Source organism: Corapipo altera, unplaced genomic scaffold (assembly GCF_003945725.1).
Source record: "Corapipo altera isolate COAL_440 unplaced genomic scaffold, ASM394572v1 0, whole genome shotgun sequence".
Taxonomy (NCBI): domain Eukaryota; kingdom Metazoa; phylum Chordata; class Aves; order Passeriformes; family Pipridae; genus Corapipo; species Corapipo altera.
In genome coordinates this window covers 14,778,196-14,792,072 of record NW_020884872.1, presented here as the reverse complement: position 1 = coordinate 14,792,072, position 13,877 = coordinate 14,778,196, and the positions used below count along the sequence as shown (strand labels likewise).

At 38.4% G+C, this 13,877-nt stretch overlaps 1 protein-coding gene across 8 annotated transcripts in view; it reads right to left on the bottom strand.

Annotated features, from left to right (window-relative positions):
• MAP7D2 (MAP7 domain containing 2) overlaps positions 1–13,877 on the bottom strand; it is a 37,347-nt gene that overhangs the window by 18,073 nt on the left and 5,397 nt on the right. Inside the window, exons 1-6 of one of the 8 annotated variants that reach the window (XM_027637646.1) lie at positions 7,905–8,731; positions 7,601–7,715; positions 6,577–6,675; positions 4,590–4,700; positions 3,175–3,297; positions 153–301 (exon numbers count right to left, since the gene is read on the bottom strand). In XM_027637646.1, coding sequence (XP_027493447.1) covers positions 153–301; positions 3,175–3,297; positions 4,590–4,700; positions 6,577–6,675; positions 7,601–7,700 — 582 coding nt within the window. In that variant the 5' untranslated portion in view covers positions 7,701–7,715; positions 7,905–8,731. Of the gene's footprint in view, positions 1–152; positions 302–3,174; positions 3,298–4,589; positions 4,701–6,576; positions 6,676–7,600; positions 7,716–7,904; positions 8,732–13,877 lie in introns of those variants that run through there. The other 7 variants (XM_027637595.1, XM_027637603.1, XM_027637618.1 and 4 more) reach the window with 7 other exon arrangements.

Sequence of the window (13,877 nt, the reverse complement as noted above, 5' to 3'; positions counted from 1 at the left end):
TTCAGTGGAGCACGAAAGCAACGGCTTACTTTCTTACTGCTGTTTCTTACAGCAGGGCTAGCACTTTATTTTTATTTATGTAAAGGGAGAGATAACAAGCAGAAGCAGCACCAGTTTACCCAACAGTGAAATCAAAACCATTGCAAACCCACCAGAGTAACTTCGGCTGCAGGTGCCCCTTTCATGGCACTGGAAGTGGAGGGTGAGGTCGCCTTCTTCCTGTCGGTGCTCCGAGTGGGAGAAGCCTTGTAGGGAGACTTAAGAGGACTAGCTGGTGCTACACGAGGACAGATATGGAATACTAAAGAGTTATAGTACAATAGCAAGAGCAAAAGGGAGCACAGACAGAGGAAGTAAAGGAGAGGAGAAGACAGCATACTTTTATGTTATAATGTTCAAAGGTAGTTTTAAAGGTTTTTTAAATAAGTGTTTCAAAAGATTACAGTATGTAACACATTCAACATGGTCCCGTGTTTATTAAAAATGTCTCAACTGAAGGTAACATTTTACAAGATTATTTAGAAATCTTGTAGAGATTTTTTATCTCTAAAATATTGCTCTCTCACATACTTTTTGAATCACCTGACTGTGTGATTGTTTTTTCCTCTGAAAAGTCCAGCTTCCTTTGCATATGATAAGAAGAGTAATCAGATAATTCTAGTTGGGAGACTTTTGAACAAATACCGCAAAACAGGAAAGGTGACAGGAGCATAGGGAGTGTTTGGGGTTTTTTTTTAAAGCTTAAACATGGCAATGGTTCCTAAATACCTTACTTACTTTTCAAAATAATACTCAATTTTAAAAAATTAACCAAAAACCCCCAAACCTAAACTAAATGCTGCTGTAGGTATTTCAGGTATTGTTATTTGTGAGAGACATCAGTTTGAGTGTGACACATGCATTACAGCTTACAGGGCAACTCTTTTTTTATTTGCAATATGAACAGGATTTTTTTAAAATGGTATATTTTACTCCTGGTTTTGTTCATATTGCCTTCTAAGATGAAACCTTCACATACATATAGAACAATCAACAGAGTATATCTTTTATTAATAAGACAGACATTAATTGCAACCAAGTGATAGTGTGTTTCCAATTATGGTCAACTAAAGTCAAGAAGGATACTGACTTTGGAAAAACAGTAATTATGTGCTAATGTAAAGAAACTCACATTTCCAATCTTTTTTTTTTTAATTGGAGGTATTCTTATAAAACTTCTTATGAAGCCTTTTTGCATGCTTTAAAGTTTAATTAGACCTTTGTATTCTCTGACACACTTTCCAGCAAGCTGGCGTAAGGTCACTCAATATTAGGAAAAGTGTTCAGAAACTTAATGCCTGCTTAAGATAAGTATTTTCACTTCAACTGCTAAAAGAATTAATTATGTGTCCAGTAACAACTGTTTGCCTGAATATCTTAATTCACAGTGACATTAATAATTTATTGCCCTGGAGTCTTAAATTGAGGCTCCTCATTTCTAAGCATACAGAAATGCAGGAGCAGAGCAATTTTGACCCCAGCATAATGAGTTCTTGGAAAGGAAGAACCCTCTCCCCTGTTCAGGAACCTACTTCTATGGTGAGAAGCACACAACAAATGGGAGATCTCACTCAAAAGTTTTCCTGGCAATTACTGACAAAACCGTCAGCTACGGCTGCATCGCCTTGCGAGGAAATGACAAGAGGATGCTGCTTCAGAAAGCTGTTCCCAAAATCAGCTCTTCTGTTTCAGCTCAGTGAGAAAGCAGTTTGCAGGCCAAATGGTATCCTTATTAGACATGCCAGCGTGCTACTTAAAAGGTCCTGTGATGGAGAGTGAGATAAAGCTGAGAGTTTACAAACTAAACTAGTAGGGAAGGAAAAAAGTCATCCCTATCGATTTCTCTGATATCAAATACAACATGGAAAACAAATCTGTAGGTGGCCCTAGCAATTCACCTCAAAATCTTAAGCAGAATATAGTGATCTAATTTTGAGTTGGTTTTTGCTCACTCTTAGCAGTAGCTGATCTATGAGCAGCAAGCAAACTGGGAATTTTCTCGTGGGCCAAGTACTGTATGACAACATCTTCGCTTCCAGTAGAGGCTGCTTTTAATGTAGAAACAAGAGAAGCAATTTTAGAGCCATTCAATATCAATGTCCTTATGCACTGAACAAAGAAGCAATGCACAAGGGATAGTAGGTTTACTGTGCAATTTTTTTTTAAAATAGCTTTGTATTAAAAGCACTGATGCAAGACCTAAGCCTGTTTTAATCATGGTGTGTGAAAATACTCAAAGATGATCAGACTTTATCATCTAAATAATTTAATCCTGAAAAAATGTTTCCTTTTGCAGACAGGCATTTGGGTGTGGTCTTTGGTGTGTTTTTTAGTTTGTTTGTTTTATTAAAAGTAATACCAGCATTGAAGCTTTTGTCATGTTTCAGCCAACACTGTGACTAGGTATAGCTTTGTAAGTAGAAACTACTCTGGAAGTCAGGCACTTGCCTAAGTATTAGCAGGATTGGAAACATTAGTTTTGTAGATGTTTGCAAAATAATAGGTTTACCAGACTACCATTTACAGATAGGAATGGTAAACATCATCCCTTAAAGATCAATAATTTTTGGAACTGACACCTTCTTGTCAGTATCTCTGTTTTTTCCTCTACCTATGTATCATTTTATAGGTATACCTAATGTATGTATACCTAAATATATATATATATAATACACTGTCACACAGTTAAAGGCAAAAAGGTATTTAACAGCTAAGAACTGGAACCCTTGTAAAAGTAATTAAAGCTCAAATGGTGCACTGGGATTTTTGTTCTACATACTACTTGAGTATGACAGGGATGACATTGATAAATCAATCAAAGCCTCTGAGAGGTGTCACAGCCTCGTCTAAAAACCTGTTTCTTACATGAATACATTCAGCTTTTCCATTGGTTTCAGTTTTAATTATTTCATTTTTGTTTTTCCTAAAATAGACATTCAGGACAGGACAGACAAGATGATGTGCTTTTTCAAGATTTTAAATACACTGCAATCAGGAACAACTTAGTTCATTGTTGATTTTGTACTACCATGTAAATTGTCATTTGGTTCATGGTACTCCATTTCTTTCAGCAACTACACAGAAGCAGCCACAAATATACCTGAGTGGTTTCAAAGGGAGTAAGTCACAGTTTACCTGGAGTATTGTACTGCTCAGAAAGCATTAATGTACTTCTGCTTCTGGCTAAAGATGACTGTGTGGGAGTCAGCAGTCGAGAAACAATAAAGTTTTCCATTGGACTAAGATGCATGCGATGAGCTGAAGGATGGGAGCAAATAAAATAAAATTTAAAATGCAAATAAATAAAACGATGTTACATAAAAATAACTGAAACAAAATGATGACATGATTAAATGAGATGCCGAAAACCCTGGAAGTGTTTGAGATTTAAAATATTTGAAGATGATTTTCATTCCCTCTGAAAAAGGTTTTCTAGTTTCTCCATCCTTTTAAATTATTTTCACACCTGTACAATAAATATAGTAAGGTTAAGACTGTGTTGCATTTTGTTCTTACTCAGAGGCATGTCCCATTATGTAAAATGGTTGCTTTCATGACTCAGCATGAAAAAGGTTTGTCTTCTTCCCCAGTAGAAGAGGTAAAACATTTGGTATAACAGCGCAGCTGCTCCCTAACGTGCCAACCGAACTGGGACTGCATTTAAAATTTGCCATCTCACCGCATTATGTAAGTCTTATTTATACAATATGCCTGCATTCCTTCCTACTCCATAAATGTAAGCATCAACTATGTAAGACATACTTATAGATGTTCCTATTACACGTATATACAGTCATCCATCATAATTACCTCAAAAGTACTGATGAGGTTATTTCGTTAGGAAATTCAGAACTTAAAATAAATGTACCTTCTCTTTTCATTCTAAAAACAAGCCTTTGTGGTCACTTATTTCAGTAAATACATTTTTTATCATTAGACTTTAAAGACAGAAAAAAAGAAACACAAAACAAACCTAAAAAAGCCAAAGAGTTCACAGTGAGATAAACCCTTTGGTCCTCTTTTTAGTGTTTAGTAATCACTAATCCTACAAGATGATCATCTTTTGCTGAGTCTCTCGTGGATCAGTTTTCTAACAAATTAAAGGGCTCTACAACTCTGGTCACCAGACTGAAGTGTCCCAGGTGGCTCATCGGACATACTCCTGCCCACAGTACATCCCGTATCTACCATCAAGCCACATGTTTGGTTTGCCTGTTTTTCCTTATTTGGCCAGAAGGTCACAAGCAGTACAGTTATAGGAAATTGCTGCAGTCACAGCACGTACTTACAACCTTGTTTGCTGGAGTATCAAAACTTGAAAAAGAATCAGTAGAAAACCCAGAGCGTTTGTTGCTGGACTATGATCTCCAGCACAGCAGCACAGTCATGGGACAGGCTACAGAACTACTCTATTGTGTTAATTTAAAATGCCTCAAATGTTTGAGCTCTTTTGAATAATATACATAAGCAAATCACACAACTATATGGACAAGAAGTGCTTTAAGCAGAAGGAGAGTTTAGGCTGGTAGGAGACCAGCAGGTTCACTTGCCTCTGTCGGGGGAATGTGTTATGGCCGCGGTGGAGGAGGAGAGGCGCTTACTGATTGGCGAGTCCATTTGCTTTGGCAGATTCATTGTAGAAGCTGAAAGTTTGTCACATGCTGCAGAGAAACGCATTGAAGATATTTGTATTCACGTCCTGGTGTTGATAAACTCCCAAAATTAACCTTGCATTTGTACTCGTGGCCCTTGCCACTCACAGCACTGAATTAGGCAGGAGATAAAGCTCTTTCTGACTGCTGGAAGAGCAGCATCCTGTGACATATGCTTTGGGATGCAACTTTTCTGCCTGTGAATTTAACATTCCAGTTTTACAACAGCCTATTTTTTTGTACTGCCTCTGGCACGTAATTATATATCAGGTCTGAATGAGTGAAGCCATTCAATACCAACACAAGCATAAAGTTACCCAAAGAAAACAAACTGCACACGTGACAACTCTGAACTCATCTTCATTCCCTCTCCCCTCTACTTTCAGTCTGGAAGACCTGGGATAGACCTCAGGTATTATTCTAATAGTAAAATTAAATAACATTTGTGTGCTTGCATGATGAGACCTCACTCTTTGGCTTTATCTTTTTGTGCTTGAGAAGATTAAAAAAAAAAAAAGGCAGGCAGATTCTTGGTACATTTTTCTTCTGAAATACTGTTTGACAAAGTCTGTTTGAGCACAATATCCATTTCCTACCTTGGCATTTATTCAACTGAATGAAGGAAAAATGTTACCCAAGTATTACTACAAGGTACTAGTACATGATGATCACTGTATGATACTCAGAAGCTAAAAACATAGGTTCCTTGTCCTCTAAATTTGATTTTTATTTCTTTCAAAACCAAAAATATTTTCAGCAAGGCACATGCATGTGTAATTCTGCAGCTCCTAAGTGACTGTATTCCCCATTACATCCATCAAATCATTGCCTCAGTGGGGTTTGCAAGATTTGCTTCCATCTACTACAGTAGACAATACAATTTGCTTTTTTAAAAAAGCACGTATGATGTTGGTATGCTGCAAAACATCAGTTGCACAGCCAAATATCTTTGCATATAAACAACAATTAGTATAAAAATTTGAATCTCTTTGCACAGAAATAAGAGTTCTGTGAGACCATGGGCAGAACAACATTTATTGTACATTCTGCAGGAGTAATAGCCGAGCCTAGCTCCTCCTTTGGGGGGAGAGAAGGAACCTACTTCTCAAAAGCACAGGCTGTGTTTTGTTTTCAAAATGCCAAGTACATTTACAATCAAGATTAGAAATCCTATATGCAATACATTCGTAATTTTGGAGGACTCATGTACTTCACATTCCTTTATGGAAACAGTAACTAAAAAAATCTAGCCACAAAAAAAAAATGCAAAAAAAGATAACTGAACAGTATAAAACATAATTGTTTAAACAAAGTCAACTCCCTGACTTTGTTATAAATACCAGTTAAGCCAAAATTCATTTTAGGAGGCTGAAAACACAGCATGGCCATGTAAATTTATTCCAAATTTACTTGGTCTTAAAATATTGCAGAAAAAGGCCCTTGAGATGGAAAAAGAGGACTGTTTTGATGAAACACAGTCTTCATAACACATTTTGTCTTACTGTGGCAACTGAAATTTTTTTCAACAGCACCTGTGCCCATCCATTAGAACTGTCAAATATATGCCTAATTATACACACACACACACACAGAGCACCCACAGAATTAACAAAGATGAGAATCTGAGTGGTAGAAGTCTACAGTTACTGAGAAGACCATGAAATGCCTCTACTGTGCTGGAATGTGAGGCATGCACTGCTCCACCATGGCAAAATTAAAAAGAAATTAAAAAGACATTCATCTACAACGCTAAGGGTAATGCTGTAGAGTACCAGACTGAAATTATAAGAAAACAGTGGTTAGGAAAGACAAGATCAGTGGATGGATTACAGTGATTAGAACAGTTATAAACAAGACACAATGGTACTGTGATTCTCTGAAATACCATTGAAGGAATCAGCAGGAGCAGTGGAGGTCACAGGGTCTGGAGGAAGGGTGTTGGCAGCTAAACCTAGAACAGGGGGTGGGGTATTTTCTGATTCACCTACACAGCAGAGAAATCAGAGCAAAAAGAGGTGAAAGAAATTACTGAATAAGTTGGGGGAGCTGGAATTAAGCATAAACTGCACCACAAAGAAAAACTGGTTTCTTTCTCAAACTATAAAAGACTTCTTTTATTATTACATATATTTAATTTCTGGGGTTTTTAATGGCATACCATTAAAACTATAATGTGAAACATAGTTTGCCTTTTTAAAGTTAAGTATATTTACACACTGTTTAAAAGAGTAACTGTCATATTTCATCATCACCCAAACATGGACATTTTCTCCTGTAACATCAGTTTATTCAAATCTGACAAATTTAAATAAATTGTATGATTTAAAAGAGAAAACATGCATCTTTTTGAAATATAAAAGCAGCACATGACTGATTATGTAATAAAAACAACTTGCTCTGAAGCCAAAGCAAAAACAGCAGTAACAGAATGTATATGGGGGGAAAAAACAAACTATTTTAAACTGCACATGCTGCATAGTCATCTAGAAATTCCCAGCAGGTTTTTAAAAGTACCAAACAAAAACAGATCATCATTTTGCAAGGCTTAGACAGCACTCAGTCCTTTGGTGAATATTGAATTTGCTAACTGTATGTGTGGGAAGACAATGTGGAGGAAGATAATAAGGGAGACTGTGCATCAATTTTAATTTTAGCATTTAGCATCCTCCAAACAGATTCTGGTTACTCCATTAAAATGATCTGCATTCCTAAAGTTAGGAGGAACCTTTCTCCTCAGAAGGCATTAGAGAGAGGAAGCCTGGCAAGCAATTACAAAGTACTTATTCACGCCCCAAGGCAGAAGCCCCTACAGTACCACCCTAACTATAAAACCATCATACTTACTATCTCCACAATCTCACGCATATTGCACTTCCAGATCTGCAATGCAGGCAGCCTGTTTCACTTACCATCTCTCCCTCCTGAGCCTGCAGCCAGTGCTCCTCCCCACGACCATCGCTTCTGCTTCTGTTCCAGCTGCTGGCTGCGTTCAAGGGACCGACGCATCATGGCTTCTAAACGTTCCTGGTTGTATTGGTACAAAACCAGAAACCAAATCTCAATCAGTTCTTTGGGGGCTTTTTTCCCCCCCGCCTTCTGAAACCATGCTAAAAATACACAGTCCCCCTGTTGCTCCACACAAGATGATTACAGGCACTTGTTCTCAATAAAAGAAAAAGAAGTGAAAAAAGAATGTATCAGCATTCTACCTACCTCCAGATACGTGTGTCCTTTGTCTGCAAGCCACTGAGGTCACTACAGAGGCCTAAGTAAATAACACAGGTTGCATCACTGCCTAGCATCTGCTCCTGCTGGTGAGGCTGCTGCTGTGCTCTGGACTTAATTTGTATAAGAATAATGCTCGACAAGCATTAACTCCTTCTTGTCTATGCAGACATCAGGATTTTTTCCCATCTCTTTCTGAGCACATTAAAATTGCTGCAATGCCAGTGGCTCCACCTAGTCACTCAGATAAATGATCACTTCAACCCCAAAGTAGGTTACTTTGCAGGATGCCCTATTTATATATTTATTTTTACAAAAACTCCCTCCTTGCTTCCGCTATGTTCCTTACAGTCTATGCAGTTAAAAGCTTCTGATTTTTTTCCCTCTGTGTATTTTAGTGCATGCCTAGATCATGCTGTTCCAAGATTTACTTTTTTTCCCCTCACTCTATCCCTATGTTCTTCTCCATGGCTTGTTGAGGTAGGATTTTCAGACGTGAGAGAATAAATATATTTCTTTCCCTCCCCAAATCCTGGTCTACTTTAACTTACAGCAAAGTCTGGTCACCTTATGCCCTCTCCATCACCACCTGACTTACTGAAAGACCTCCACTGAGTTTCATTCCCACCTCCTCCCTCTGCCAGTTTCTCAGTGATTTATTGTTGTGGCAATGATCTCTGCACCTTTTCTTTTCCTCCTTTCAAGCAGATATAATGTGGTTCTTCTCCAACCACCGTTCCATCATCTAACAGCCTCTTTTCTTCCTCCTCCCAGTACCTCATTCGCATCTGGCAACCTCCTCACTCTCACAGCCCAACCCCTACCATGAAAGATAAGTCTACTCTTGCTGCCTCCAACTTTTGCCCCAATGGATTTTAGACCTTTGATCCTATTAGTATTTTCGGTGCTATTACTTATTACCTTTGCTATGTCCTTCTGGTCTAGTATAAAATTCCTACTCTCATCCACTTCAAACTGGATCCTGCAGGCTTCTGTGATTACATCATACCCCTTCCGATTTTTATCAACCCCCTGCTCTGTCTCCAGTATCTTTTGGCAGCTCAGATCAACTGCATGGAAAACCTGTCATACATCTCTTGGACAGATTACTTTCTCTAACTGATTCATGCCTTTGGACTGGCTTTCCTATTGCCCTGCTCTGAGATATTTTACCACAAAATTTCAGTCTTTGTTCAAGCATGTCTCCTTCAGTCTCTGCACTGATGTTAAGCCTGTAGTCTCTGATGAAACACCTTCAGCACATCAGACCCTAACATCAGGCACCTCCAGAAACCTCCATGCCAGAACTTTTATACACGTACCTGTAACCTTTGTGTTACCTTCCTGGGGTTCTGTCTACAGCCTTCTACAATGCCAGATGTCCTCCCATCATCTTCTGGTTATCTGCAATATACTTTTGTCTCTTCCACATCCTTGAAGAATCTCTTCTACTACAACTTGCAGTAACTTATTTCTGACCTCATTTTTTCCACCTCATCCACCCCTACTAGCAGTTATCCATCAATATCAACAGCAAGCCACTACCTTTAATCTTTAAGCTCTCTTCCCTTAATCTCATTAAAAATCACTTGTGCTATAAAGAATTCCAATATATTACCCTCCATACAAAGAGTGAGAAAAAAAATTCTTGCATACTCTTTCCATCATTCTCAGCCTCTCTTGTCCCTGTTACCTTTTGGCCAGGTGCCCCACCCTGTTGTTACAATTTCTTCTGCTGTCTCTGGAAGACGATTTTTCAGTCGTGTTTTGAGCTCACAGTCTATCAGGTAACATCATTCAAAGACCACTGAAAGCAGGCAGCTGCTTCCCCGCCCTCCCTCCCCCCTTCTGTCTCCTCAGTGCCATCAGTGTCCAGGCAGGCATGAAAATGCAAGCTCTGCCTCCTTCCTTCCCCTTCTTCTCCCTATAGAGCAAATGCACGAAGCATCAGGAGGCAGCACAAAGCTCAAGTGCAGCCTCTTCTGCAACAGCACAGAAAACCCCACAGTTCTGAGTACCCTATTCACTTCTTGTCCCTACTTGGGTGTAAAAAGGAAAAAATCTTTCAGTCTCCGGAATCCGAAGCCACTCCCCTCTGATTTAGTTTGCTACAGTCTTTCTTTCTTCTCTTACTACTTGATGATGCAGTTTTCACATTTAAAACCTGTGTGTGCTGCCTTCGCATTTCAAGTTAGTGCTTTTTACTTTTAATTTCCCACCTCTCTAATTTAATTCTGTTTGAGTCCTTTTTCTGTCCTTACTCTTTCCAAACCTCACTTATTTCATCAGCAGTTCTTCTCTGCAGTCTGCTTCTTTTCACTACTTTCTTCTACTATGCATCTTGCCCCAACCTACCCTTCTACCCACACTCTTTACACCAAGAAAAATCACCCTCCCATTTATTTCTCACTAAAACATACTCCTATACAGAACCTTTATTTCTTCCCATTTCTAATTAATATTGTTAGACATTAATCAAAAAAAAATAAGATGAAAGCAGTCGAGTTTCAATTATCTGGCTGATTTATGTTTGTTTGCTGTTTTGTTTAGGGTTTTTTAATGACGCTTGGAGCAAGAACCAGCAATATTCTATAGTTGGCAAACCACCTAATACCCTTATACCACCTACTATGAAAGTGTTTTAAGAATAAAATGCATGGTGAAATAGATTAAAGAAATTAAATGATTCCTCATACCTAATTGAAAGTCCATGCTACCTACAATCTGAGGTTGAAATCTTCAACTACGCGATGTGGAAAGGATCACTGAATTTCATTTGCAAAGAGCCTTTCATTAAAGCACTATAGAACATAATTATTAAACCTCATGCAGATATAGCTTAGATAAAGAACAATATGAAGGCCATTTTTCACAAAGAAAGGATAGTTATTAAAAAAACACTTTAAGTTGGCACGAAACTAAAAAGCCAAAGAAAACAATAAGACTCAAGGAAGCATAGCATAAACACCTCATACATTAATAATTTGTTCTGTGACGAAAATTAAACCACAAGACAAAGCATTCCTTCACCAGCAAACGTGGAAAATACTTCCAGTCTATGTTATAGATGAAATACATTCTTAAAAAGATATTAAACTACCCATGTGATCCTCATTTGGGAACTCTAACAGCTACAGATAGAGGAAACAATGTCTGCAGTGAAGATATAGTGAGTTCCCACAAAAAAACTATAATGCACAAGAATTGCATGTAGGTTAAATTAAGAATTAATAAAACCATAAAAGAGAGCCATCTACTGCTAGTATCTAAAAATACATGTTATTTTCCAAAATTCAGTTATTCATCCAGGTTTTCCTCAGCCTGAGCAACAGAATAAACATTTGTACTGTCTGAATTAAAAACAAAGAAAAAACCTACAAACGAAACCCAGTTGTGAGAAAACAAGGTATTTGACTAAGTAGTTTCCTCTTCGCTGTGCAAAATATAACACAGATGTGACAACAAGGAAAAAATTCATTTTAAAAGTATTATGACTTAAAATAATTTGTGCAAACGATTCTAAACTGATCTTTTTACAGCTACAATATAAATATCTAAAAGAGCCCAAAAGCACCTCTTTCCTCTTCTCTTTACATACAGCACAGTATGTATGTAGCTCACTCTTTCCTGATATTATCAGCTGGCTTCATCTTTTGAGTGGCTCTTCCATATAGCAACAAAACAGCTGTGTTATTTTCTATTTAAATAGTGCGTTAAAAGCAATACAGTATTCTTAAATTTTACTACCATTCTGAATAAAATTAACTTCTACTCTCAACCAATTACAGTTATGGGTGTGTGTCAGGGTGTGTGCATCAAACAAATAGGACAGAGAAACGCTCTGCGTTAAGGTACAAAGGGAGCTGCCACAGCAGGGAACAGCAGGGGGAGGGCAGAGGATGGTCAGTAATGAGGACTAAATATTTCTCCTCATGTCCACCCCAGAGCAGAGTGAAAGACTGCTTGAAATCTCAAACAGTTTACAGCAGAATTTTTATATTTTTCATGCAACAGAATCCCACTCAGTATATGAATTGCCAAAATCTGTTTGGAAAGCAATTATTATTTCATATATTATAATTTTAAAAGTAATTAAATTTGAATTGTATATAATACAGTAAGTAAAGCTATAATATCTTGAGAGTTGCCACTCTCTTGTGTCTAAGTGCATAGTTTTTACAAATGTAACAAATAGTGCATGTGCACTAAAACAATCTCTCCAACGATGCAGGATATTCTTTTCCATTTAACAGTTGTTACATCAATCTTTCCAGTCAAGTGCTGGCTTAGATTTGATGCTGTCTACAGGGTCATCTAAACACTAGTATACTGGTAGGCTCAGTACTAATTTTATCAGTTTCCTTTTTAACAAAATCTGATGTTTTTATTAAAAATAAGTCTTTGACTAGATGGATGTTATTGCCCTTATTCACACAAGCATCCTTGACATGGCCTGTACAAGTGATGTTAATATTGTCTTACGGAATCCAAGATCAGCAGAAGAACACGGCTCCTATGGAGACTTCCCAAGAACCAGCTAGACACCTATTTGCAAGGCATTTTCCAAGTCACATGGAAGTTCAAGACAGAGAAAGGGAAAAATTATTTCAACTGAAATAGGACTAGTTTTACTTTTATCCAGTCCCAGTTAAAAGCAACTTCTTTAATCATTTCTGTTGAACAACATGTTTCTTTCCTCAAGGCTCAGGGACTGCTTTTACTAAAGGAGGTGGGCAACTTTAAGAGTAATACACAGGGAAGGATGGTGCTACTGAAGACCTCTGCAGATAAGAAAGGTGCAGTCAGTGTCAACGGGGCAAGCACATATTTTCATATATATTTATTCAGGTCCTGTCTGAAGAATCGGAGACACTTTCACTGTGCTCTGCAACAAGCTCCAGCTGCCCCAGAGTTGAACTATAAGAGAACACCTCCATTCCTACCAATACAGACATAAAACCACCATATCTTATCTGGCATTGCAGAGCAGAAAAACTAAGCAAAATAAATTGAATTTTAGCCACCTCCTCTTTAAGAAGTCCTTTGCATGCAAAACAGCCAAGCAGAGGATGCTCTGACATAGGACTCAACAAGTCCCCACCAGCTTCCTCTCTCTCAAAGTCTTCCATAAGCAACAATAATATTTTGTAGAGAGATATTTATATAACCTGTTCCTATCACAAATGTGCACTACCTTCTGCTGTGTTAAAAAGCAAGGAAAAATAACTTTGGGAAAATATAAAGGACAACCAATAAGGCAGAGAGCAAGGAAGAAAATCTCTCTGCTTATCATTTCAGACACCTGACGAGCAGGTAAAATGGGCGCTCCAGTCCCCATCCAGTGTAAACCAGAGTTAAAATGAGGAACACTGAGGACATGTTGCATTATACTGGCTCACTGGCCAGGGCACCCCCCAACCCAGGTGTCGGAAATACAGCTTCAAAGCTCTTCCAGTAAAGATGACCTTTAAATGGCCACAATGACTCACAAGCCAAGTAACTTGCAATGCCCAGGGAGCTGCAAGTTCATCATCATCCCTACTCAGACCCTCACTCTTACTATGCACATGGGGTTTGAGGAATTCATCAGAAGTAGAGGGGGAATTTGGCAGATCCTTTAGTAGAATTCAAGTGGAATTTGAGAAATGAGGGACAAGAAACCACAAAGGGAAGCTAGAAGGTGATGTCTCATATTCCCAGTTTCCTTCTTCTCTCACTCTTCCCTGTTCTAAAGATTATTCCCCTGTGTACCCTCTCCTCCTTCAGAGGCTCCTGGATTTTTCCTCCCACCAGGTTTAGTCCATCCCCAAACAAGCAAGCATCCACTCCTGTCCTACTGCCCCTCTCATCGTCCTCAGCCTGGGGGAAGAGGGAGGGAGGAAAGAAAAGGTAAAGAAGCCAGATCTGGGCCTGTCTTAACTCCCAAAGAAAGGCTTTGGACAGTCTAAGCAAAAAGGACCA